Below are 24,412 nucleotides of genomic sequence, written 5' to 3'. Positions count from 1 at the left end.
TACTTAAATAACTCTATTTAAAAAGCTATATCAATGGAATAAGTTTAATTGGACTACTTGGAATTTACAATTCTGGTCACATTCGAGTTTACAATTGAACCTCGTTTGCATTAATCTTAATAATTTAACATTTTAATTGTATGTTCATATCAATAAATCAAAAACTTATATTACCCAACATTGGTAAATATGTTTTTGTTCCCAAGGTCTTGTTGTAGCAAGAAATGTAGAGTCAACAAGTAAAAAGAGGGCTTTGGTCTAATGAGTTGTAACTTGAATTTTAAAAGAAAAGTCAAATAAGTCCAGTTGTTGTAGAGCTCATCAATTGGAAGCTTAAATAAATGAAACGAGTCCAACCGCTGGAGAGCAAGGCAGCCGGAAGCTTAAATAAGTCCTGTTGTAGGAGAGCACGACAATTGGAAGTTTAGATAAGACAAACAAATCCAGCTACCAGAGAGCATAGCAGCTGGAAGCTTGTATAAGTTAAGTAAGCCTAGCTGCTGGAGAACATGGTACCTAGAAGCTTAGATAAGACAAACAAATCCATTTGCTGGAGAGTACACCAGAAGGGGAAATTTACAGTAATAACCAAAAAAATTTCCCTTTTTTTCATCTTAACCCCCCAAAAATATTTCTATCAATATTAGCCATTAAACAACATTTGAGACCAAAATACCCCTCCCTCATCTCTCCCCCAACACTCCATTTCACTCATCTCTCCCAAGCCAATCCAACTCCCATCATCGGCGGCGACATCAACCCTCGTCGGCGGCGGCTCCATCTCTCACCGGCATCCGATCTACGATCTACAACCTTCAACAAAATCTAGGTTAGTCATTTTTCTTATTTTCATTAATTTAAAATGAGATTTTAGAATAATAATAGTTATAGCTTGAGATTAATAGTGGTGGTGATGATGTTTGTGGTGGTTGGTGGTGTTTGGGAGTATTGTTTTCGATTTTGGAGTGATTGTGCTTAATTGCGGGTGGGGAGGGAGGGGAGATGGCCGCGCGCTGCTGCCCATCTCGCGGCACGCTGTTGCACCAAATCTGGTGCGACAGCAGGCGCTGTCGCACCAGATCTGGTGCGACAGGCGCGCGCCTGTCTCACAAGCTGTGGTGCGACAGGCGCGCGCCCGTCGCACCAAAGCTGGTGCGACGGGCGCGCCTGTCGCACCAATTTTTTGGTGCGACTGGCCCCGTCGCACCAATTTATGGTGCGACAGGCTTGCCCGTCGCACCAATTTTTGGTGCGACAGGCTTGCCCGTCGCACCAAAAATTAAATTTTTTTTTTTTTGTAAGGAGTTAATTTTTTTTTCTGTAAATGTAATGTAATAATTTTATAAATATTACAGATACATGGCGAAATCAGAATCACCGGATATTGAAGTAGGCAAGATGTATTTTCGTTATGCTGATCATTTTCCTGGTCGAATTTCGAGCATGTGTATTTTATCTTCGGTCGTTAAAGTCATCGAGGAAAAATTAACAAACCGGCAGTTGCGTATGTTCAAAAAGGATATATTTGGGCATTTCTTGGAGTGTCGAAGTTTTCCATTTAGTGGGGTAATTTTGCACAATCTTCTACTGCGGCAAGTGGCCCATGAAGAAGATAGCCGTGAGGATCAGTTATGGTTTCAAATTGGTAAGCATGTGATTCGCTTGTCAATTGTTGAATGGTGCTTGGTTACTGGACTTTCATTTGGTGTGGATACCAATCAAAAAAATGATGAAATGGAGCAGAGGCTACGGAATACGTATTTTGGTGGTGTGCATCGTAAGATTAATGTGAAGCAATTCGATGCAGTATTTAAGGAGTTGAAATTCGAGGAAATGAACGATATGGACGCATTAAAGATTGCACTGTTTTATTTTGCGGACAGAGTACTAAATGCAAGAAAAAATCACTGTCAAATTAATTTCGATTGGCTTGACCAAGTTGATGATATACAGTACTTCCGAAAGCGTCCATGGGGTCTATTGTCGTGGGAAATTATTTACGAGAGTCTTGACAATGCACTGTTCGAGAAAGACGAGAAATTTAAGAAGACTCGGTTGAAAAATTCAGATCATAATATTGAAAAATACAATCTTTACGGCTTTACGTCTGGGGTTCAGGTGCTATTTTTTTTTGTTTATTAATAAGTTTTATTGTATTAAATATTTGATAGTTGTTTTATTTGATTTTTCACTTTGGTTGTTGTAGGCTTGGATTTACGAAGCAATCGGAGGGTTGCCATCAACATGGGTCGTCAAAACGAAGAATAAGATTCCCCGCATTCTGCAATGGAAGCCCATGGCGTCGTCGAGAATCAACTTTGCGGAGGTTTATTCGTTCTTCAACAACGAATCTCGTCTTGTAAGTAATATGTATTACTTATTTTTTAAACTTTACTAAATTTAAGTTATGTATACTTACTTAAAATTTTAAATTGAATTTATGGAAGGGGGACGTTTTACAAACCCTTGAGCCAAATTCAAAGGAGAGTAGCAAAAATTATTGGCTCTCTGTGAAGGATTACTTGCCAAGCATTCCAGACTGGGTTCATAAGGTCGGTATACTCTAAGCACTAAAAATTTGTTAATCGAAATTTTTGACTTTTCATTTACTAATTTTAAATGATACTTTATATAGCACCAACCCTCAATCAACGCGATGCCGTCGGTTACAAGGCATTCAGACGAGCATGACGATCATGACGACATACCAAACCCAATACCAGAGCAGCGTCATGACACTTTTGCGGATGAGGTGGGGCATGACACTTTTGAGGATGAAGTGGCTGTTGATGACCACCAGCAGCAAACAGACAACTCTGATGACGCACGAGATTCTGAGGTTAGAAAGAATATACGATATTTTTTTTTATAAATTATTAATTTTTTATTGTTATTCTAAAGTTTTATTTTTTTCTTTTGTAATAGTCGAGGACAAAGCAGTTTAATGATTACGTACGACGACGGCTGGATAAGATTGATCGTAACGTGTATGAAATAAAGTCAGAATTAAAAGGTTTTAAAGAAACCGTTGTTGGCTTCATCGACACATTTTCTAAACGTCCAAATAAGGATTCTCCCACTGCACGCTCGTATGCGGTAAGCTAATTTAAATTTGATAATAATGTTCGTTTAACTTTTAATTTGATAGTTATTTAATATGTTCTTTTTGGCGAATGTACAGGCCCCGGATGACGTTGGAGTGTATACTGACGTGGGCAATGAAAATTTGTCTACGCCCACATCATTGTATAGTTTCTACGGGGATGTAAGTGGGGAGAGCGTGCAGGTGTTCACAGAGGTGCCTCCGGGCGTTAGTAAGTTCGGCCGCGCGTACATACCGTCGTATGTTTATAACAGTCCTTACATGATTCCTCCGGTCAGGCGAGGACAGAACGTCCGGCCTTTACCTCGACCCCAAATCATGGAGCATGCGATTGACATGAGTACGAGTGTGGAAGTAAATCCACTGAGAGGCTTGGAGGACTCTAGTCTGTTTGCTGAGTTTGATCAATGGTTTACTGGTGATAGCAGAGTCCGCCGGAGAGTCCAGCACCCGCGGTCATTCTTTCAAATAATTTTGGGGACAGCTTCGATGGGATGGTTAGGCGATGAGGTATTTATAATTTCCTCGTGGTGTATACTGTTGTGGATTTGTGTATAAATTTGTTTTTAAAAACTCGTAATATTTCTGTTTCTCTACAGCATATTCACGAGTATCTCCGCTTGATTAGCGAGAAGCAACGGCAGTATCCAAATGCCTTACTCCAACGTGTCACACATACTGACACATTTTTTTGGGTAACGTGTCGACAAAACTTATAAATTTTATGTGGATGTAAAAATTTAAGTTTTATTAATTTATGCATTTCTTGGTTATCTATGTATTAGGTGTTCTTGAATCAGTTATGGAATAACGGGAATTGTGCAGTCGATTCAATGGTATTCGACGACCGCGTGAATAGTTATCTTTGTGGCCGACAGCACACAATGTCTAAATCAATGACGGATGTCGATATGGTATGTATTTTATTACATTTCACATGCTATCTAATGAAAATATTCAAGTTGTTGCTTTTTCTTTGTTGTATTTTAATTTCATACATAACGAACATGTTTTTCAATTGTTATATGCAGCTACTCATCCCTGTTAACTTCGACGGCGCGCATTGGGTACTAGCACGAGTTGACTTTCGAAAAAACAAAGTCTGGATTTATGACTCATTACTCACAAATCGCGACGACAAAAGGTACAAGTTGAAATTCAAGCCACTTGAAGTGATATTCCCTCGATGGTTGGAATACGTTGGCTTCTACAATATCCGACCGGAGTTGCAGAGTGAAGACCCGTGGAAAGTTATCGCAGTTAAGAGCGCGCCACAACAAGAGCCCGGAACTGGCGATTGCGGTGTTTTTGTATTGATGGTTACGATGTATTTAATGTTCGGGCTTAGATTGGAGTTTAACGCTAGTCATGTCGAGTACTTTAGAAAGAAGATTGCGGTTGATATATTTAATGACGATATTCAATTGTAAACCTATGTAGTAATTTAAATGTTGAAATTTGAATTTTTTTTTACTTCGCACACTTAAGTTTATATAATTTTAATGCCTCACATTTTAAACTTTAAATAAAGTTTTATGAAATATAAGTGTACAATACAAAAAAAACAGTAACAGTTTTAACCAACGAACACAAAAACAATAATAGTTTTAACAAACTCATAACACACAAAATACAACTAACTTCGAGTCAACGCAATGGGATTCTTACATCTCTTACGATTATGGCCTAGTTCATGACACCGACCGCATCTAACAGTCCGCCGGTCAACGTCCTCGCCAGCCGAGGGTATTCTGAGCTCTTTACGATGGCCAGGTGGTGGTGCCTCAACCGGTGGGTATACATGCATTTCCTGAATTTCATCTGGAATTTCCCAATCAGCCACATCACCAACTGGCTCTACTGGTTGTGCATAAGCCATCGCCAACGATTCTGTAGTGTAAAAGTCCGAGCAAAGGTTAATAAAATCCACCCGGTGTGTTAGACACGCCGCGATTGTATGAGCACACACAAGCTGATCAAGCTGGAACACTCTGCAGGAGCAAGTTCTCTTTTGCAAGTCAACTAACCCTTCCTTAAGCCCACCGCCTATAACTTGAAAGCGATGCGGAGACACCGGCCGAACTATCATTCTTTCAGCTATAGTTCTCCTCTCAGTGACTATTTCATCCGCCCATGTTGTTAGCCGAGTTGTCATTGATTCAGTCACAATTTTCCTATCATAAAACCATTGCTGCAATGTTTTCCTAAAGTGATCAACAAGATGAGTCACAGGAAATTTTCGAGGTTCCCTCATGAACGCATTAACACTCTCCGCGATGTTCGTGGTAAGAATGCTGTACCTCCTACCTTCAAACTGCGACCTTGCCCAATTACACGTACCGACATTATTTTCTAGGTAATCAGCCGCACCCGAGTGGATCATCCACAACCCTTCAAGTTGTCTCTTAAATTCCTCGTGGCCATATGCTTTTGCTGCATTAATAAAGGCAGGCTCAAATTGATCCCAAAGAGCTTTGGACATTCTAAACTGAGACTTAATGTTACCTTTCACGTGGTAAAAACAAACGCCATGAGTTGCATTGTGAAAAACTTTAAGAACGGCTCTCCTTATGGCAGTGCATCGATCAGAGATAATTACCAACTCAGGTCTATCGCCAATCACTCCGTGTAACTTCATCATAAACCATTCCCAAGCATCGTTGTTTTCTGAATCCATGATCCCAATGGCTAACGGATACAATTGATTGTTACCATCAAGACATGTTGCCACGAACATGCTTCCACGATATAATCCCTTCAGATGAGTACCATCTACAGCAATGACAGGCCGAATGTACTGCATAAAACCCTTGATGGAAGATCCGAGTGCTACAAAATAGTACAAGAAATTACCATCTCCATCCTGCTCGAGGTGAGTGACTGTACCCTCATTCGCTGTAGTTAGTACGTGAGAGTATTTAGGGAGCAAGTTGTATGACTCTGCAGGGTTGCCTCGAACTATTTCAAGACCAACTTCTCTCGCCCGATATGCCTGCTGGTATGTTAACTGAACACCGTATTCCTGTTGCATATCTGCTCTTATGTCATTCGGAGTATAAATCCTCTTGTCTTGAATATATTTTTCTGCGATAATATGACCGACAACCTGGCTCCTGACTTGATGACGTCCATCAACCAATACCTCATTATGACAAGTGTGTACATTGTCAATTCTCTTCACCACCCACGGAATATTTTGCTCGTTCAAACATCTAGTTGCTCGAATACGCCATTTACATGATTCTGAACAACAGCGAGCCTCGAAACGTGTCGTAGTAGACCGTGCAATCTTGAAATCAAACTTGTCTCTAAAGGCAACCTTGCGTAGTTGTAATATAAACTCATTTTTCTCAGCAAATAGCTTACCCACACTGATATCATCTGAATCACAACTGCTAACAAAGCTTGGAGCAACCATATTCGAAGGCAAAGTTGGAGCAACACTTGTAAGGGGGTCAATTCGCCTTCTCGATCGAACCATAGAAGGAATAGGTCTATTGCCTCTGTTATTCACAGGAGTATTGTCTTCACACTCATCCTCATGCTGAAACGACGGAACATTTGAAGGACCAGCTCCTCCATCATCACCATCATTATTGAAACGAGTGCCCCCCCTTGTAGTATTAGAAGGTTCTGCGCAAACATTATCCCCCTCTGTCTCATTATGAAAATCATCATTGTCCCGAAAAACATTGTTGTGATATGGAGAATATCGTTGCTCCAACGACGTTGTTATTGGAAATACTGTTGCTCCAACATCCTGTAACGTAACGCCATTATCATCAATGTTGTCATAATTATCGTGGATTGGAGAGTAATATTGCTGCAACGATATTGTCCTTGGCAACACCTCTTCATCATTATCGGGGCCAGACATATTTGCTCTAAACGAAGTTTCTGTATCGACATGTGGCTCAATACCTTCGCTCGGAACTCGAGGTGATGTGGTCACGAATATAGGAATGCATCCAAAATTAGCTATGTCCGATGCCATATGCAACACAACCCTCACCATTTCATCATCGCATATATTCATGGGCATTGCACATATACGATATAATGTGTTACTAGACCTCAAAGTTGTCTTCATGGTGATACTATAGTCATTAGGGTTAATTTGTAACACCTCGTATACTCTTGCCAATAACTGATCAAACAGATAATTTTTTCCAACTAAAAATGCTCGATTTTTACCATTCACGTACTCCATACGGCTATTCTCTAATGTCTCCCACCAACCATCGTAACACAATTCAAGTACAACTGAATCCATTAAGCCTGAAATTATAAAAAAAAAATTATTTCAGCCATATTAAAATAATACAATTTTAATGATGTATTTCATGGTGGGTGCGACAGGCAACCTGTCGCCCGAATCTTGGTGCGACAGGCATGCGACAGGGTGCCTGTCGCACCAAGTTTTGCTGCGACAGGCAGCCTGTCGCCAGATCCAGATTTTGCCCAGTTGTTCAGAAAATAACTCATACCAGTAAGTGATGTCGATTTGTGTTGGATTCGGGATTCGGATGTCGATTTGTGTTGGATCCGGATAAATTATGATCGGATATCACTTTTATCGTTGTCTTTTGCGGTCACCGTTGACGGATGAATCAAGAGCGAAAAGCTGCTTTTGGTTTGGCGATATGGGAGAAACGATGTTGGTTTTGTTACGCAAAGAAGGGTAATTTGGGAAAAAAGGCTTGTGTTTGGCTAATGTTGATAGAAAAAAGTTGAGAGGGTTAATTGCAAAAATAATAAAATAATAATGGTTATTTTCGTAAATTTCCCTAGAAGCTTGAATAAGTCAAGTAAGCCCAGTTGCTGGAGAACAAGGCAGTTGGAAGCTTAGATATGACAAACAAGCCCAGCTATTGGAGAGCGCGTAAACTTAAAGCTTGAATAAGTCAAGTGAGCATAGCTGCTCGAGACCACAATAGCTAGAAACTTGAATAAGTTAAGGTAGCTTAGCTATTAGAGAGAATGGTTGGTGGAAAAATAAATAAATCAAATAAGTCAAGTTGCTGGAGCCTAGTTATTGAAAGTTTAAATATATAAGTCTAGCCGCTGAAGCTAATTTATTGGAAGTTTAAGTAAATAAGCCTAGTTGCTGGGAGTCTTATTCAGACCCAGAAGGTTTTATTTGAGGCCATTCTTAATTTGGGTTTTTGAAGTAGATAAGTGTTAGAGATAAATGCTGATTACTGATGGAACTCTAAATTTATTGATAAAGATTAGAAGTAAAAGTTGTTATCTAGGATTTGGGTTATCCAAATCGTAATATAAAAAGGGTGTTCTTCATGCATGAAAGGACAAGTATCAGCGACAAGTCAACCAAAAAACATAAAATAAGAAGAAGAAAAAGAAAGCTCCAGCGTATTCATTGTTAACTAGTGAAATTAATTTCTCTCTATTTATGAATGTAGGTCAAATGTTGAACTGCGTTAATTCTTTGTATTTCATTTATTATATCCCCACATATTTATTTTTCTGGTTGAGTAGATTTCTACTACAAAAGGTCTTATTAAATTACTATCAAAATTACAATGGCTTGTTAAAATGATAAACGTATATATTTTTTATTAGATAAAATGTGATATTAATTTATTGGTTGAACAAAATCTAATTATAATTATAGTACTACAACTAAACAGAACTTGATTAACAAAATTAACCATATAATTTTGCTTATTTATGAAGAGTCAGACTATAAAATTGGAACCGTACCATTGGGTACAGCAAATGCACGTTGGATCCTTAACAGCTTCTGTCTTTTTTTGGTTTTTTTTTTCAATTCATTGTATTGTCATCCCTTCTCGTGTAAATCTAAAATTCGTTCAGGCGGATAAACTTGTAAGATTATTTTAGTAACATGATTCAAAAGCTAAAACCGATATAAGTTACCCCAAAAATCATCATATGGTACATTATGATGGTGACGTTATTCTGCATAATGGCAGCCTGCGTTACCGCGGCATCCTTCATTACGGCGGCCACTTGCTTCGTCTGTGAATGCATTTGCTGGCCATTTTTTCGAAGATGTGAACAAGATCTTGAGCTTGGAAGAGTAATTACTTCTAGTACAAGTCATCGAGCCAGCAGGTTCGTAACTTATCAAACCCTAGAAGTTTCGGATAATAATTACCAAATATCAGGGAGCAGCAGCATAATAGGGGAAAGAAGGGAGCAGAGGCAAGAGGCATTAGAAAAATTGTTGCCGCTAGTGAAATATGGAAGCAGCAGCAGCAGCGGAGAAATATTGTCAAATTTTGGTGACTGTTCAATTTGTTTGGATGATTACAGGGATGGAGAATTTTGTCGAGTTTTTCCAGTTTGCAAGCACATTTTTCATGTCAAATGCATAGATCACTGGTTGAATAATCAGCTAACTTGCCCTATTTGTAGGAAATCTTTACTAGATTCATGAGCTAGCTAGCTAGCTGGCTGCAACTTATTAATTTGTGTATATTAATCGGTCATGATTATTCTCATGTACAGAGAAGTGTAAATATATTAAACAGCAGATCAAAGGAACAAAGATTACTTTCAATTAGGAATCTCATTTTGTTTACTAATTGATCAACTTAAATTTGTTCGGAATTCAGATCCGCATGATTTTAATTTAGAGCCCTTTCGATCATTCTTAATATTTAACTTTTAAAGAAATAAAATGTAGGACGACGAGAAATTTAAGTCCAAATTGATTTCTTAGTCTTTTCCTCCTCTAAGATTCGCACTCGTATGGCCAGACAAAAAAGCTGTTTAAAAATTAATTGGCTAAGTCTTTAATAGCAAAAGATTTTCAACCATAATCATAGCAATATGCCAATTAAAGTCTATGTATATATGATCATTTTGAAATGAGGGGTTTTGATGAGCATAATTTATATACATATTTTATCCTTTATTATATATTTGTTAGTTAATTTTATTTATTATTTTTAATTAATTAAATTATTTTATTAAATAGGAACTTAATTAGAGATTGAAAATAAAAAGTACAAAAAAATTAACAATTTAAAGAAATATTAGTTGAAGCCGTGACAGAGTTAAGCCAAGAGCAATTTGCATTGAAAAGGAATTTCAATTCTCCAATTGAGTTGCACGTGCATGGCATTGCAAAAGTGGAAAGCAATTTAAATGGGACCCACACTTGACTTTCAAAAGTCCAATTAATGGCTTATGGTGGCGTTATTATGGAAGCTTTGTTTTATAATTGGAAAAGGATTTTAATTAGTAGACAAATAGGATTCGGTGGCTAAGCTTTATAAAAAGAGAGTTTCGGTTTTTGAATGAAGCAGCCGCCAGAGGACAAAAACAAAAGTGCAAAGCCGCAAGACAGAGAGTATTCGGCAACACTAGCAATTCGGCTTCCATGACTGATTTTATTTCTTTTATCTATAACTGATTTTATTTCTTTTGTTGCTCCCAATTTAAATATGTCTAAATAATTTTCTTATACTTAGGTTAAAGATGAAATCCTATTTAATGAAATAATTATATTTTTATTTAATTAATTCCCTATATATATTCTTTGATGATTATAGTTTTTATTTTACATGATTAGTTGGATATTATTAAAATCTTTTCATCAATTCTGTCATGCATTGTTGATTGTTAGGATTAATACTCGATTAAGTCTATACTTGGATCTATAAAGTTTATACATGATTATCTTTGATTCTATATCTTTCATTAAATTGTTTACATAGAGTACTTATGGAAACTTTGACTCTTTGTTATTCAATATGTTTACATGGGATACTTAGATATCATATTATTAAGCAGAAAAAGAACCAACACAAGATTAATTTTATTTGAGCTTAATTGTTATATCCATATGACATAAATTGATTTCGAGTTGTCACTCTAAAATTGGGGATTAATTAATATTTAGATAATTACTAGTTAGATGGTGGTGGATTATGAAATCTTGGTAATTTTTATCCTATTGAATCTCATTTACTTTAATTGTTTTCTTAGTTTAATTAGTTTAATTTCTTTTAAAACTCAATTTGCTCAACTAGGTTAGGATTAATATTAATTTTAGATTTAAATTAGACTTTTCAATTTATAACAATCCATGTGGGATCGACCTCGTTACCACTATTCTATCTCTAGATTCTTGCGCTTGCGAATATATTAAAATTTTCACAACATGTTTAAAATGAGTAATCACTTTGATTAAAAAAAAAAAAAGTTGCTGGATCTCACCGTAGAACCCACCTTACCTGTCCAGATGAGAGATTGTGATTGATTCTAAGATCGACCCATATAAGATTTAGAATGATATGCTGATGTGAAAATTCGAAAATCCCGTCAAATTTTGCAGATCTATTCTTCAAAAAGGAGTATTGTAAAAATATTCGCATATTTATTTCAATTAAACAAAGTGAAAATTCTAATATCCTTAGAAAATATGCCTTTATTTTTGGTTCTAGAAAGACTACGAACGTTGAATGAAAATGCTTTGACAAGTATATGGACTAATGTTGTTAAATATAATTGGTATGCGATCAAGATTAATCACTTGAAAATTTTTGACAAGTTTATGGACAAATGTTATTTATTCGACAAGTTTAATCTAAAGGATTTCTGCATGGTGACAATTTTTGTTAAATAAATTTAATTATGAAACCTCAATGAAGAGTTATGAACAATGTTGAAAATCGAGTATATAACAATTAAACGAGAGCAATAAATAAAATGATGACCTAATTGTAAATAATATGTGTCCAAAAAAATTATCAGTTAATATTTCAATATCGCTAGATCAAACTATTAATTTGATGGATCATATTGTTGATCACATTGTACTGTTAATTTTTTTTTTTCTAAATTGTAATGTTAAAATATATGGTAATATTTTTTGCAATTATTTTTTTTTTAAAATTGTCAATCCGGAGATTATCCAATCGGATTATGAATACTTAATAAATTGTTGTTGTATCTTGCATTGCACTTAAAGTTCGTTCAAACAAATATTCCTAGATTTCGGTTCTTACGGAAATATTTTCTAATGCCTTGAAATAGCACTAATTAACTTTGACCCAATAACCAGTTCTTGTAAATCTGTTTGACCTAAAAACCAGTTCCAACAGTCTGTTTATTCACAGCCTACCAGTCAAACTTTCAAAACCCAAAAAACCTAAAATCCAAGATTATGCTGTCAATTAAGCTTGTTCAAACAAGAGATTACCAAACCAGATTGTATCAGCCACATTATGGGAACCAAAACAACCCAATTACAACCCAATTTAAATGCACACTTTAACTTCAATTTGTTCCAACCAAAAAAAAAAAAAAAATTCTTGACCACCGCGCTTATTTTACACAAGCTTTATACCCAAAACCCTCAACATCACAATACCGCAAAATCAAGAAACCCTAATTAATGAACTTCATGGTTCCTCAAGCTCCTCCTTTCTGCAACCTATCATCATTAATTTCTTATCTCAGTTTCATAACTATAATTTTTCTTTACATATTTCTGTTCTTACTAGCACTTTGGTTGCTCGTGTCCCTTTACTGCTACGCCGTTGAGGTTGTCATCTGGCTCATACTAGAAAGACGAAACCCTTGGAGCGGGAGCTTGATTGACATCATGATTCCTGATCCCGACGTTCGATTTACCCTGAAGCTTGCCGCCGTCGAAACGGGCAACTGGCTGTCCGGATTGATACAAAAGTTCAGGGGCGATTCGGAGGAAACACAAGGGCTGTGCCCTCAGGAATTGCCAGTATCGCTTCCGCAAATGAGTTACAAAAATGGTGAAACGGAAATGACTTCAAATACGGACTGTGCCATTTGCTTGGATGATTTTATTGAGGGTGAGACATGTAAGTCTTTCCCTGAATGCAACCACATTTTTCATTTGCATTGCATAGATCAATGGTTGAAGCATCGGCTAAATTGCCCTGTCTGTAGAAATCCTCTGTGTAGGAATCTTGAGCTAGATGTATGAACAGCATTTATTATTAATTGTAGGAAAAATAAATTTCTGTAAAATTTTCATTCTTTTCTTTTCTTTTGCTTTTTTTGAATGGAAAACCCAAAAGGGTGGTATGTCAATACGGTTTCCGAAAATTGTACACAATTTATCAAAAACTGAAAATATGAAAGGCCTTTCATATCACATGAATTCATATATACGGCTTTGACCAGATCCATTAATTTTAAACATTCTTCATCAGAGATTCAAACATTGTTTTGTGAAACCAAAACCGGAGGGGGGGGGGGGGGGGAGAAGGCAAAATGCTTTTAATTTCATACATTCGATCTCTTTTACGGCCCTAAATTTATAATTGTTTGCAATTGAGAAAGATAGAAAAAAGAGAAAATTTAAAATTGTTTGGAATTGAGAAAGAGCAAACAAGGAGAAAAAATTGCAATTGGCAATTTTAAATTTTGTGTAGTCAATTTAGGGTGTGTTTGATATTGAAATTAGACAACTGTAACTTTTAAACTATAGCACCTGAAAGTTATATTAATATGATTTTTTATTTTTATAATAGAAAATCTATTATATGTTAAATAATCTTGTCAACATTATTATTTAAATTTTATGTTTACTATCTATTATTAACTTTTATTTTATAAATATAATTTTTTTTTGCACAAAAGGTATGACTTAAAAAGTCATAGTATCTTAATCCCAAATAAGATGTTAGACCTTCCATTTTGAATTGGGAAAAGAACACAGAGATCCCCAACATTTGAATAAAGGACACAAAACTCCCTAATGTTTCAAAAAAGACACTCAAACCCCCCATTGGTTAACAGAAACCGTTTCTTTTAACAGAAATTATAATTTTAAAGTGCAATTACCATTATACCCTTATAGCATATTAAAAAATAATTATTCATTGTCCAATTTATCCCAGTGTAGCTGGTGACTCTGAATTTGATATTGCTATCCGCTCAGCCCTATACTCCTCTGCTCCATCATAATCCGTACTCACTTTAGTAGCTGGTGTTTCACCGTTGGGAATTTCTGATGACAATTTTGAAGCAGAAGTGTTGTCTGGAAGCATATATAACTCGTAATCACCAAAATGCGTTGCCAAAAGAAATAAAAGAAATAAATGGTAAAATCCTCCACGGGTTTGGGGTCCCATGGAGCCCCACCCCAAACGGGAAAAATTTTGAATAATTTTTGGGGAATGGAGTGGGGAGTGGGGGAAAAATAATCCCCAAATTCTAAATGGGGTGGGGTTTGGTTTTGTACTCCCCACCCCACCCCCACCCCAATCCCCATTAAATATAAATATGTTTTTAATTCTTGTTTAATAATTTTAATTTTATCAATTATAATGTCAATTAATATTTATTTTAATTTTTATGCAATATAATCAAGATATGAATGAAAGAAAATCTTATAATATTTTTCAACTCTGAAACATTAATATATTTTCTTTTCTCTTTTAAGGTGATACGCTCTTTAAATATTTTTCACTTTTAATATTATTTTAAGATATTGTTTTAAACTTTTAGATTTTTTTTAAAATAATTTAAATACTTTATAATATGATGATGATTTTATTTTAAGTCTCTAATTTTTAACTTACTAAAATAATATATTTATACATATTATAAAATAGATAAATCGGGAATGGGGTGGGGATGTGGATTCTCCATCCCCACCCCACTAAATTTATTGGAGAATGAGGTGGGGAATGGAGGCAAAAATTTCTAACGGGGTGGGGAATGGGGTAGGCCTCCCCACCCCCACCCCACCCCACCTCATTGCCATCCCTTAATCACTTGTGCACCAGTTAGCGTAACCTCTGGTGATCAAACATCAATTTTTCTTATTGATAATATATAGACTCAGTAATTTACACAACCTGCATCAGCACATAGGCACACAAAACAATCCACACAGTCCATCCAGTTGCATCAATCAAGGTTAATTGGTTATCCAAACTGTCAAAGCACATCACTTTGGCAGAAGGGGCCACTGTGGAGTTCAGTCTACAGTAAAGGCCTATTCAAAATCTACGAAACTAAGCAAAACTTCAGTCATTTGTATAGGAAGCATCATCCCAAGTGCAGGAGTTGTGGAAAATCAAACATTACAAAGCACCAACAACAGATACATGCAACAAGTGACAAGACTTGAAGGGATAAATCAAAAGGGTGAACTGTATCTTCCAAGTAGATGCATGCCTTAAGTTTAAGTAAAAGGAACAACCAAACGCGAGCAGTTTCGGCAACTAGACGCGGTCTCGATCGACGCACGAGCAGAAATTCCAGCAGCTTCCTCGATCGCGAGCAGTTCCTGCAACTAGACGCGGTCTCGATTGACGCACGAGCAGTTCCAGTAGCTTCCGGTAGCGCGAGCAGTTCCAGCAACTTCCGACAGCCCCAACAGTTGTTGGCAAGGCAAACCGTGAGTGTGTGTTAAAGGATTTGTCTGAAAGCAGTGTGTGTGTGTGTGGCCATGTGGGGTTTGTTTGTGCGTGTCATGTGTGTGTGGGTTTTTAGTCAATTCAGTTGTTTTTAATTTGTAATTACGGTATTAACCTTGTAATGATTTAACGAAACAATTTCCGTTAACCAATAGAGGTATGAGTGTCTTTTTTAAAATATTACAGAGTTTTATGTCTTTTATTCAAATGTTGGGGGTCCTGTGTCCTTTTCCCTTTTGAATTTAAACTATAATCAGAGTCAGGCCTATTCGCAATCTTTCTGGCGGCTTCACATTACACACAACACTATACTCAATTTACTCAATCATATAAGCTTTTTATTCACCCCCACTCAACTTACATTAAAATATTTATATTTAGTAAACACCAAAAAATTAAATTAGTTTGATATAATATCTTTATTATTTTGGAACTATTTTTTCAAAAACTACACAGCTGCAATATCGGATCTTTAAACAATTGATAGGGTATTTTAGACTTTTTCTTACCTTAGAGAAGCATTTTCCTGCGAACACTTAGATCCACTCGTGACGGAGTAAGCGCTACAACAAATCACTTTAGAAAAAAACGAAATTAAGTTGTACTAATACGAATTATTAGAGTCGAAATATAAAGCAAAAACAGGGAAAAAAATAAAAATTAAAAAAGTCACAGCTAAAGATATAATTATAACACTTGATGATAAAAAAATTAGGTTGGTAACAACGAAGAGCGTGCGTTAAGGAAGAATAGAACATATTCAAACAATTTGTATCAAATATCATTCGGTATCATCATCTTCATCAACATTGCAACAATTATAATATTCATCGCCACTTGAGTAATGATTGCCACCATCATCAAACGGCTCATCATCTTCATCATCATCAAAATCATCCTCATCATCAACATGATCAGACTCACCATCACCATCTTCGGCCTCGTCACGACGACTCACCAGGCGCATCTTTCCCTCACGCGCCTCCTCATTACCCAGTACGAAATCAACAAAATTAAACCCATTGCCCAACGCGGGTCTTTGTAAGTATAAGTACTGCTGCTGCTGGGTCGGATTCTGACTGATTAAAGGCTGGGCGAGTAGTTGTAGCTGATGTTTGTTGACGACATTGGAGGAGGGGCAGAGGAGGCCGACAAGTCGGCTGCCGAGATGCTGCGGAAACGACTTTCCGTTTTTGAGGAAGATCCTGGCGGCGGAGTTGGCCATCTGGTCTGAATTAATCAACAGACGGCTGTTTTGTTTTGGGTCTTTCAAATTTTTGGAGGCGAACGCTGAGATCAGGGATCGCTGGGGGGGTTGTGATATAGGAAGGGTTTAGGGTTTTAGAGGACACGTGGCTGCATCAGAAATGTGGAGTTAGTTCTAGAGACTCCGTAAGTATGTGCCACGTGAGTTACGGGCGTTGTCAACAGTGTTTGTTAAGGCTCAAAGGGTTAATAAAAAAAAAACTAAATTTTATTTATATATTATCACAAGAATATACATGATATAGAATTTTTAAAATGGAGAATTCGATTTAAGAGAAGATTCTAATTCAAATAACTGTAGTTTATTAATCATAGTGAAGTGGCAACAAATGTATCCTTAAAAGAAAACATGGCAATTAATTTTAAGACTTATGATTAATTCCATATCTTTTTTTTTAAATGTTAAGTGCTATTAAGGTGCATTTGGAAGTCATGTGTAATAGTTGAGCTGCCAAAGCTTATACACCAAGGTGTTTAGTAACACCTTATAATGGGATTTTGGAAGTTTTATAGTTTTTTTTTTCTTCAATTCTACTTCTTAATCATGCATTTTACTCTCCAACATCTATATTTTAAAAGTTAGAATACTTTGTTCTTAAACGCACCCTTAATTTTATTAGTCAAAATTTTTAGAATATCTTATTGTTTGACTTGTATTGGGTGGTAATTGAAATATATGAGTGAAATTTAAAAAAAAAATGATTTTTGCTATGCGGAAATATTTTGAAGAGTTTGGTTACTTAAATTTAAGCACACACAAACATAAAGAGCAATTTATCAATAGGATTTATTCATTACGTGGATGCACGACAAGTCGGCTGTGGATAAGCTGGGGAAACGACATGCCGTTTTTCCGGAATATTCTGGTTGCCCAGTTGACACTTGACCATGTGGACTGATTGGAAGTTTTAGTCGTTTTTGTTCTCTGTAAATTTTTTTGGGAGCCAATTGTGACGGGTTTCATATAGGAAGGATTTAGGGTTTTAGTGGACACGTGGCGGTATCTGAAGTATGGAATTGGTTCTAATTTTTAAGGGAGACTCGTATTTTCCTTTATAAAAATTTATCATTTTTTGTTATTTATTCTTTATTCTTTTTTTCTTTTTTGAATGGATATTATTATCTAGTACTGTCTTGAGTTATGAAATTAGAAGTTATTGGCTCTGCTACGAAACTCTGCTGTTTATTTGATTTGTATTGGGAGATAAATAAATGAAATTAAGAACCGACTATTAACAATAGTAGAATTCCTCGGTTTCTTCAGAAACCACACAGAACCATTTTCAGTAGAAATATGTATCCAGGCCAAAATTTCACTAGGATATACCTTTTATTTCAAGGTGGCATCTCATGAAATCTTTAAACACGGTCATTTAATTTTGTATGTCAAGAACTTGTCGAGCATAATTTGTTCGAGGAATTAAATAGAGCGAGGTGTTTGAGGAATTAAATAGAGCGACCATGATCTCCTCCAAGTGAAAGTGAGCAAATGGTTGAGCAGGTCACCTTTACCAGGTGTTATGAGCTTGAGCAGATCACATCGACCAGGTACTATGAGGTGGAGCAGATCACCTCGACCAGGTGCTATGAGCTCGAGCAAATCACCTTGACCAGGTGTTATGAGCTCGAGCAGATCACCTCGACCATGTGCTATGAGCTTGACCAGATCACCTCGACTAGGTGGTCTAAACTTGAGCAGATCATCTCGACCAGGTGATGACCAGGAATAAAGACTCAATTAAAATAAACCACCACAAAGCTCCTCCGAAAAATTAGGGCACAAATTTGATCAATTAATGGTTATTGGCACGATCTAAGGTCGTGGGTGTGTGGTGTTTATAAAAACCCCGAGAAAAGCACGCCAAGGAGGGCTCTTTTTCTCTTGATCTGACTGAGAAATTCTTTCTGGAGACTCTACTTTACATTTCTGCAAATTATTCAAACAGCTTTTGGTTTTAAGGCAATATTTATTAAACTATATGAGAAATGGCATATTTGGTTTTTCCTATAAACCCCATAATTGACTTGAGCGTCAGAGGGTTTACGCCGGAAAAACTTCCGGCACCCCTTACCATTCTCTGTAATTTTAGGTGCTTATTGATCATCAGCTTGAAGATTATATGCTCATGAATGTTCTGCTCATAGTCAGAGAATATTCTCGGAGATCGACCAGCAGCTCCCCACCAATAAATTTAATGCTGATGCAGGGATCTGAAACTGAGTCACTAACCAATTGGTTCAGATTGCAGCATCAACATAATTATCCGAAATTCCTGATGTTTGGAGCTGGGAGAAAATGAAGAAACAACAGCAACACTCTGAGAAGATTCAAGTTTTCATAGTTCATAATGACATCCTAAGAAATCATATGTTATACATACAGTGCCGTGAGACTGATGGACATTGCATTACAAGATCGCAGACTTAACTAAAAGGTAGAGGACAAGTAACCCATTATGTTTCTTACATAACACTGAAAGTCTGAACCACTAAAGACAGCTGCAATAGAAACAAAGAAAAGAAAATTAAGAGACTGCAACTATGGTCACATCACTTGGTTAACCAGTGGCCATCAGCCATTCCTCTTCTTTTTCTGTTGAATGCTATTTTCTCCTCTTTCTCTCAATCTTCTCTGTACGGCGGCAGTACTTCTTGAATCTTATCAAAACTGACGCAGTCGACGACCAAGCTGGCGCACTCCAAAGGGACTTTTGCACTGACATTTTCGTCATCCATCTGTGGTTCCTACACAATCAGTTAACACGAAAGACAATATTGGGCTCTCTTGTTGTCCCAGAAAGTAAAACAAGAAGCAAATGAGAGTAGAAAAACATCTTGGTAATAATCTCAAAATGGGTACCTCAGCTTCAGCATGCACAGAATCAGTTTGGCCTGCTGAAAATCTTGTACTTATCATGGGACAGTCTATAACCTTGAAACTCCTCAGAGATGGAAATATGAAGTGATAACCCATAGGGCAGACGTTAGTGAGGCTTGGCAATCCATTCAGCTCCAAGTGCCAAAGTTCACTCAATACTATTTCATAGTCATTTCCGATCCCTGCTTCATCTTTCTGTCCAAATACCTCAACTAACCGCATATTATCACATACAGTTAGCTCTCTCAATTTTTGAAGACCTCGAGCTATGTCTACATGAAACAGCCTCTCTAATTTGTTGCACTCTTTGACTTTGATGTATATGAGATTTGGAAAATACACATGTTGAAGATGATCGCTGGAAGAGATTTGGTTGTGAGCTTCATCTTCATCCTCAACAATGATTTGCTCCAATTCTTTGCAATGCTCAATTCGGAAATGCTTCAGTTGCAACAGATTTCGAGCAAGTGCAGACGAGAAAATATGTCTGAGTCTATTGCAGTCTTTCAGGATTAAACTGGTAAGATTTTGCAGACTTAATACATGTGTTGGACCTTTGCATAAAACTTCTAGTTCTGGCAGATTTTCCAATGTCAAATCCTTCAAACTTGATCTTAGGAGAGAGATTTTACTTTCTTGTCCATCACTGAGAGTAGCACCTAGCTGAAAAAACAATTGTACTCCAAGTAGATTGCCAATCTTTAAATGCTCCAAATTTTTTAAGCCATGTTTCAACACAGCCAAAACTGCATCACTCAGTTGGTTGCAATCTACAACATATAGAAACTCCAAATTCTGGGAAATACAAAACCTATTGGTTAGGATACAATATACCATACCAGCTACTAGAAACAAATAACATAACCTAAATGATTTTGACTATTAACTAAAGCTTTTTTTTTTTAAGGAGAAAAAAAAAAGTACCTCTACGAAATTGTCCAGGTTAGCTTCAAGTTCAGCTCCAATAGCAAAATTGGGACAGGATTCTAGTGTCAAATGCTTCAAAGCTGGCCAAGTTGAATAAAACTTTTCTGGACAGAAGTTGATGAGCTTTGGTAGTTCTTCGAGTTCTAATTTCCTCAACATGGGGAGCGCCATGACATTTTTGTCTCCTGCGGATACATTTCCCTCAACGTCAATATCATCAAACACGATATGCTCCAAGCTTTGGCACTCCCTTATTTTGAGTGTTTGTAGCTGTACCAAGCTTTTAGCTAGTGACACTGAGAAGATATATCTTAAGCTATGGCACTCAGTCACTTCAACATCCATAAGATTTTGGAGGCTGACACGATGGGTGGTTTGCCTCCATATCCACTTCAATTCCCACAGATCGTACAGTTTTAACTTTGCTAAACATAAAAGCAGTACGAGATCACTTTGTCTGTCATCATAGCTTTGAAACACTTGCTGTAGCTTGTTGCAAGACCAGATTTCCACCTTTTTCAGCTTTTGTTGTTGAAGCAATGTTGCTGATGACAATCTGCAGATACTCTGGCATCTTCTAACATATAAAATTTCCAGGTTTTCCAGAAGCTGCCTGGGGTAGTTTGCACCACAGTATATTTCTGAAAGACTATTCATTCCTGTCAGGTATAACTGTGTCAAATTAGAGAATGCAGTGTGTGGCACCAGCTGCTGGGATGCATCTATGATGCATTCCAAGTCCTTACAATCACAAAGGAGAAGACAATCCAACTCATTGAAGCCCCCCTGATCAATGCTTGGCACAATATTTTGACAATCCATTACATTAACCAAAGCAAAAAATTGCAGATTTCGATACAGTGGTTTAAAGACAATAAGTGAGCTTGCTTCAATATCGCTCACTCTCAAGGCCGTTGATCTGGAAAGATTTTTTGGATAATCATGATTCACTTTGATTTGATGCCTTCGCAATTTGGAGAAAAAAAAAGCTTGTGGATGGCATTCGGCATCTTCATCCAAAGAGTCCGCTCGAAAACAGGGTTCCGAATTTATCTCTGTACTCTTCTGTTCAATTTTCAACTCGATATCGCCACTAAATTCTTCTAATGGAGGAAATTTTTCCACCATGGTCAGAGAAATAAACGTTCCACGCAAATCTAGCACTCTTAATTCACCAAGATTCCTTAATTCTTCTGAGATTTCACCGAAGGAAGAGTCTTGGAGACTAAGAATCCGTAGCCTCTTCAGCTTTCCAAGGGAAGACATGTCTCTCAATCTGCAGTTAATCAACTGGAGACTTCGGATGTTCTCTGAGAATTCAAGTGATTCAAGTGATAGCTCCCCATTAGTTATTTTTAGAACTTTCAGTGCTTTCATCTCTTTGAAAAATTGTTCAGGAACTACAATGAAGTGATCATAACTTTCGCTGCCTAGTAGCAAGATTTCCAGCTTGGGACACACCAAACCAGTGGGAAGCTCCTTTAAATTGTTCTTCATCAGAGAGATTGCAGTATAATGATCTAGGCCATCCTTCTTTGGCCACTCCGTCAACCCATTTCCAGCTTTGCCCATAAACACGTTACTCCCTGTAGATGCTATCCATAAGGCCACATCGCGTACCATGTCATGCATTTTCACACATTGTTCACCAGCATCTAGTAACAAACAACAATCTTTGAGGTTGTTAACTAAGAGCTGCAGTTCATTTCTGGCATCTTCAATTGTGTCGGCATCTTCAAACAAACCTAGGCCAATTCCATATCTAACCAAATCCTCCACTTCAATTTTAAAATCCTCGGGAAACAGGGAACACAACAAGAAAACCAGCTTTGTATTCTCACCCTTTAAATAATCATAACTTAGTTTAAGGCAAGCATAAACATCCACATCAACATCTTCAACATCAACTAGCTTTGAATGTTTTAGCTTTTGGGACACTGCTTTCCATTCACTAATGCCCTTTTCTTTTAGAGCACTTCCGACACTTACAATTGCTAAAGGCAGCCCCTTGCATTCCCTAGCAACTTCTTTTGCCACATCGTTCATGGAGAAGTCACCATCACCAATACCAGCATGTCTTTTGAGTAAAGCCAATCCTTCTTCTTCATTCAGAGTATTCAGCGAGATCCGTGATTGACATCCCATGGCAGTGCATACATGTTGTCGGCGAGTAGTTAGAAGAATTTTGCAACCCTTGCGATCAGAACCGAAGGGAATCCCTATAGTTGCCAAGTCGAGTTTTGCCCAAACATCGTCTAGAATTATCAGGATCTTCTTAGTAGTGTCTGTAAATCTCAAGTGTAATCGCTTTGCTCTTTCTTCTAGGCTACTTTTCTCCTGTATTGTCATCCCCAAGGAGCCAGCTAGCTGATCTTGAATATTTATCAAGTTTGGATTCTGTGATACGACAGCCTTCACAACCTCATCAAAAATCTTTTGTTCTTGGACCTCGTTGCCGATCATGTTTGCCAGAGTTGTCTTCCCTGCTCCTCCAGTCCCATACATTCCCACCATCATCGTCTTCTCGTCTTTCAGTGCCTCAATAATCTGATAAGAAGTCAATTTAGTAGCCTCAAAAGACATAAAGTCTCTTGGTGCAGAGAGTTTTATGCCCTGTAGAGGTTTTAGATGTGCCACTCTGTTGAACTTGCCCCAAACTTGTAGCTTGGCCATAACGAGCGTCTTCTTTGCTGCCTTTCTACTCAACCGATATCGCCAAACCCAATTAGGACACCATCCATTAGGACGAGTACTTCTCTTGTTCACTTGTATTTCTTCTTTCAACCTCTCAACTTCTTCAACCACATTGTCAACATCCACTAGCCACTTCTCTACATCTTTCTCAGTTACTTTGGTGTTTCTTTTTTCTCTTTCTACTTCTTGTTTAATGCGATCTTCTGCCAATTTCAGATTGATCTCTTCATTCTGAAGATCATCAACAATGCTGTTTAAACAGAATAAATAGCGAACTTGGTGCACTGTAGCCTCCACCAAATATTCACCAATCTTTGATGCAATACCAGCAACAATTTCCATGCTCTCTCTGTTATACCAAGAAAGCAGTTTAGTATATTTCTATATGAAACAATTAAGCCGAACGGTTCCATGCAATTAATGCTGATTTAATCATGTTCCATGCATCCACAACAGTGTCCAACAATTGGGTCCCAAACCACAAATTATTTAATGATCTAGTTTTATCATGGTATATATGCAAGTACTCACGGGTGCTAATCTGTTAGTAAATAAAGTATTTAATAAAATTACAAATTAATTTCTTAATTTTTTTTAATTTTTCCATATATTTTTTGGGAAGTTTAAAAAGTTTCTTTAGTGTTAAAAATTTCAAAGTTTAGTAAAACTAGAAAAATGAATCCAAATGCTCGTTCGAGACCAAAAAATTTTGCAGCCATCTCCAGGAGCTTCAAAGGATAAAAATAAAAATTTAAAAAGTGAAAGATAGAAAAGTAGAAAACTCAACTTATTCTATTAAGCTGATGACAGGACAAAAGAGTAAAAATAAAGTTTTTTTTTTTTAAAAAAGAGGTTACTGATTCCATACCTGAGAAGTGATGCTACAGAAAACGTGCACAGAGATCTTCCGGTACTGTTGTTCACTTGATCTTCAAGTGTTTCTATATATCAGAAAAGCAAACTAAACAAAGTGGGAATGAAACAATGAAGTTGAAGGATTTAATCTGGTCTTAAAAATGCAGCTTCTGTGAGCATGAAGATGGAAATGGGATGTCATGCGCTAGTGCTACCATAAATGCTAAAAATGAATGGGACTTCATGTGCTTGTATACTATAAATGATGAAGGCACAGAACTA

The 24,412-nt window shown here is 36.9% G+C and overlaps 3 protein-coding genes across 4 annotated transcripts; 1 reads left to right on the top strand and 2 right to left on the bottom strand.

Moving 5' to 3' along the window:
- Positions 1 to 3,999: 3,999 nt before the first annotated feature.
- On the top strand, positions 4,000 to 4,533 carry LOC112095689 (sentrin-specific protease 1-like). Its single transcript, XM_024177793.1, has 2 exons — positions 4,000 to 4,017; positions 4,135 to 4,533. The coding sequence occupies exons 1-2, from the start codon at positions 4,000 to 4,002 to the stop codon at positions 4,531 to 4,533; spliced, it is 417 nt and encodes a 138-aa protein (XP_024033561.1).
- Positions 4,534 to 16,291: 11,758 nt separating this feature from the next.
- On the bottom strand, positions 16,292 to 16,735 carry LOC18053841 (nardilysin). Its single transcript, XM_006451814.2, has one exon. The coding sequence runs from the start codon at positions 16,733 to 16,735 to the stop codon at positions 16,292 to 16,294; it is 444 nt and encodes a 147-aa protein (XP_006451877.1).
- A 2,403-nt stretch (positions 16,736 to 19,138) lies between these two features.
- LOC112095860 (probable disease resistance protein At4g27220) lies at positions 19,139 to 24,328 on the bottom strand. 2 transcript variants are annotated; one of them, XM_024178402.1, is made up of 4 exons: positions 24,144 to 24,328; positions 20,579 to 23,624; positions 19,637 to 20,449; positions 19,139 to 19,521 (listed from the first exon to the last, which is right to left on the bottom strand). In XM_024178402.1, the coding sequence occupies exons 2-4, from the start codon at positions 23,615 to 23,617 to the stop codon at positions 19,399 to 19,401; spliced, it is 3,975 nt and encodes a 1,324-aa protein (XP_024034170.1). In that variant the 5' UTR covers positions 23,618 to 23,624; positions 24,144 to 24,328; the 3' UTR covers positions 19,139 to 19,398. The 2 variants fall into 2 exon arrangements, with proteins under 2 accessions (XP_024034170.1, XP_024034171.1); XM_024178403.1 differs by having other exon boundaries at positions 19,139 to 19,512.
- Positions 24,329 to 24,412: the final 84 nt, after the last annotated feature.

Source organism: Citrus clementina, unplaced genomic scaffold (genome assembly GCF_000493195.1).
Source record: "Citrus clementina cultivar Clemenules unplaced genomic scaffold, Citrus_clementina_v1.0 scaffold_1, whole genome shotgun sequence".
Taxonomy (NCBI): domain Eukaryota; kingdom Viridiplantae; phylum Streptophyta; class Magnoliopsida; order Sapindales; family Rutaceae; genus Citrus; species Citrus x clementina.
The sequence above is the reverse complement of the archived record's forward strand: the minus strand, read 5'-3'. Positions and strand labels throughout refer to the sequence as shown.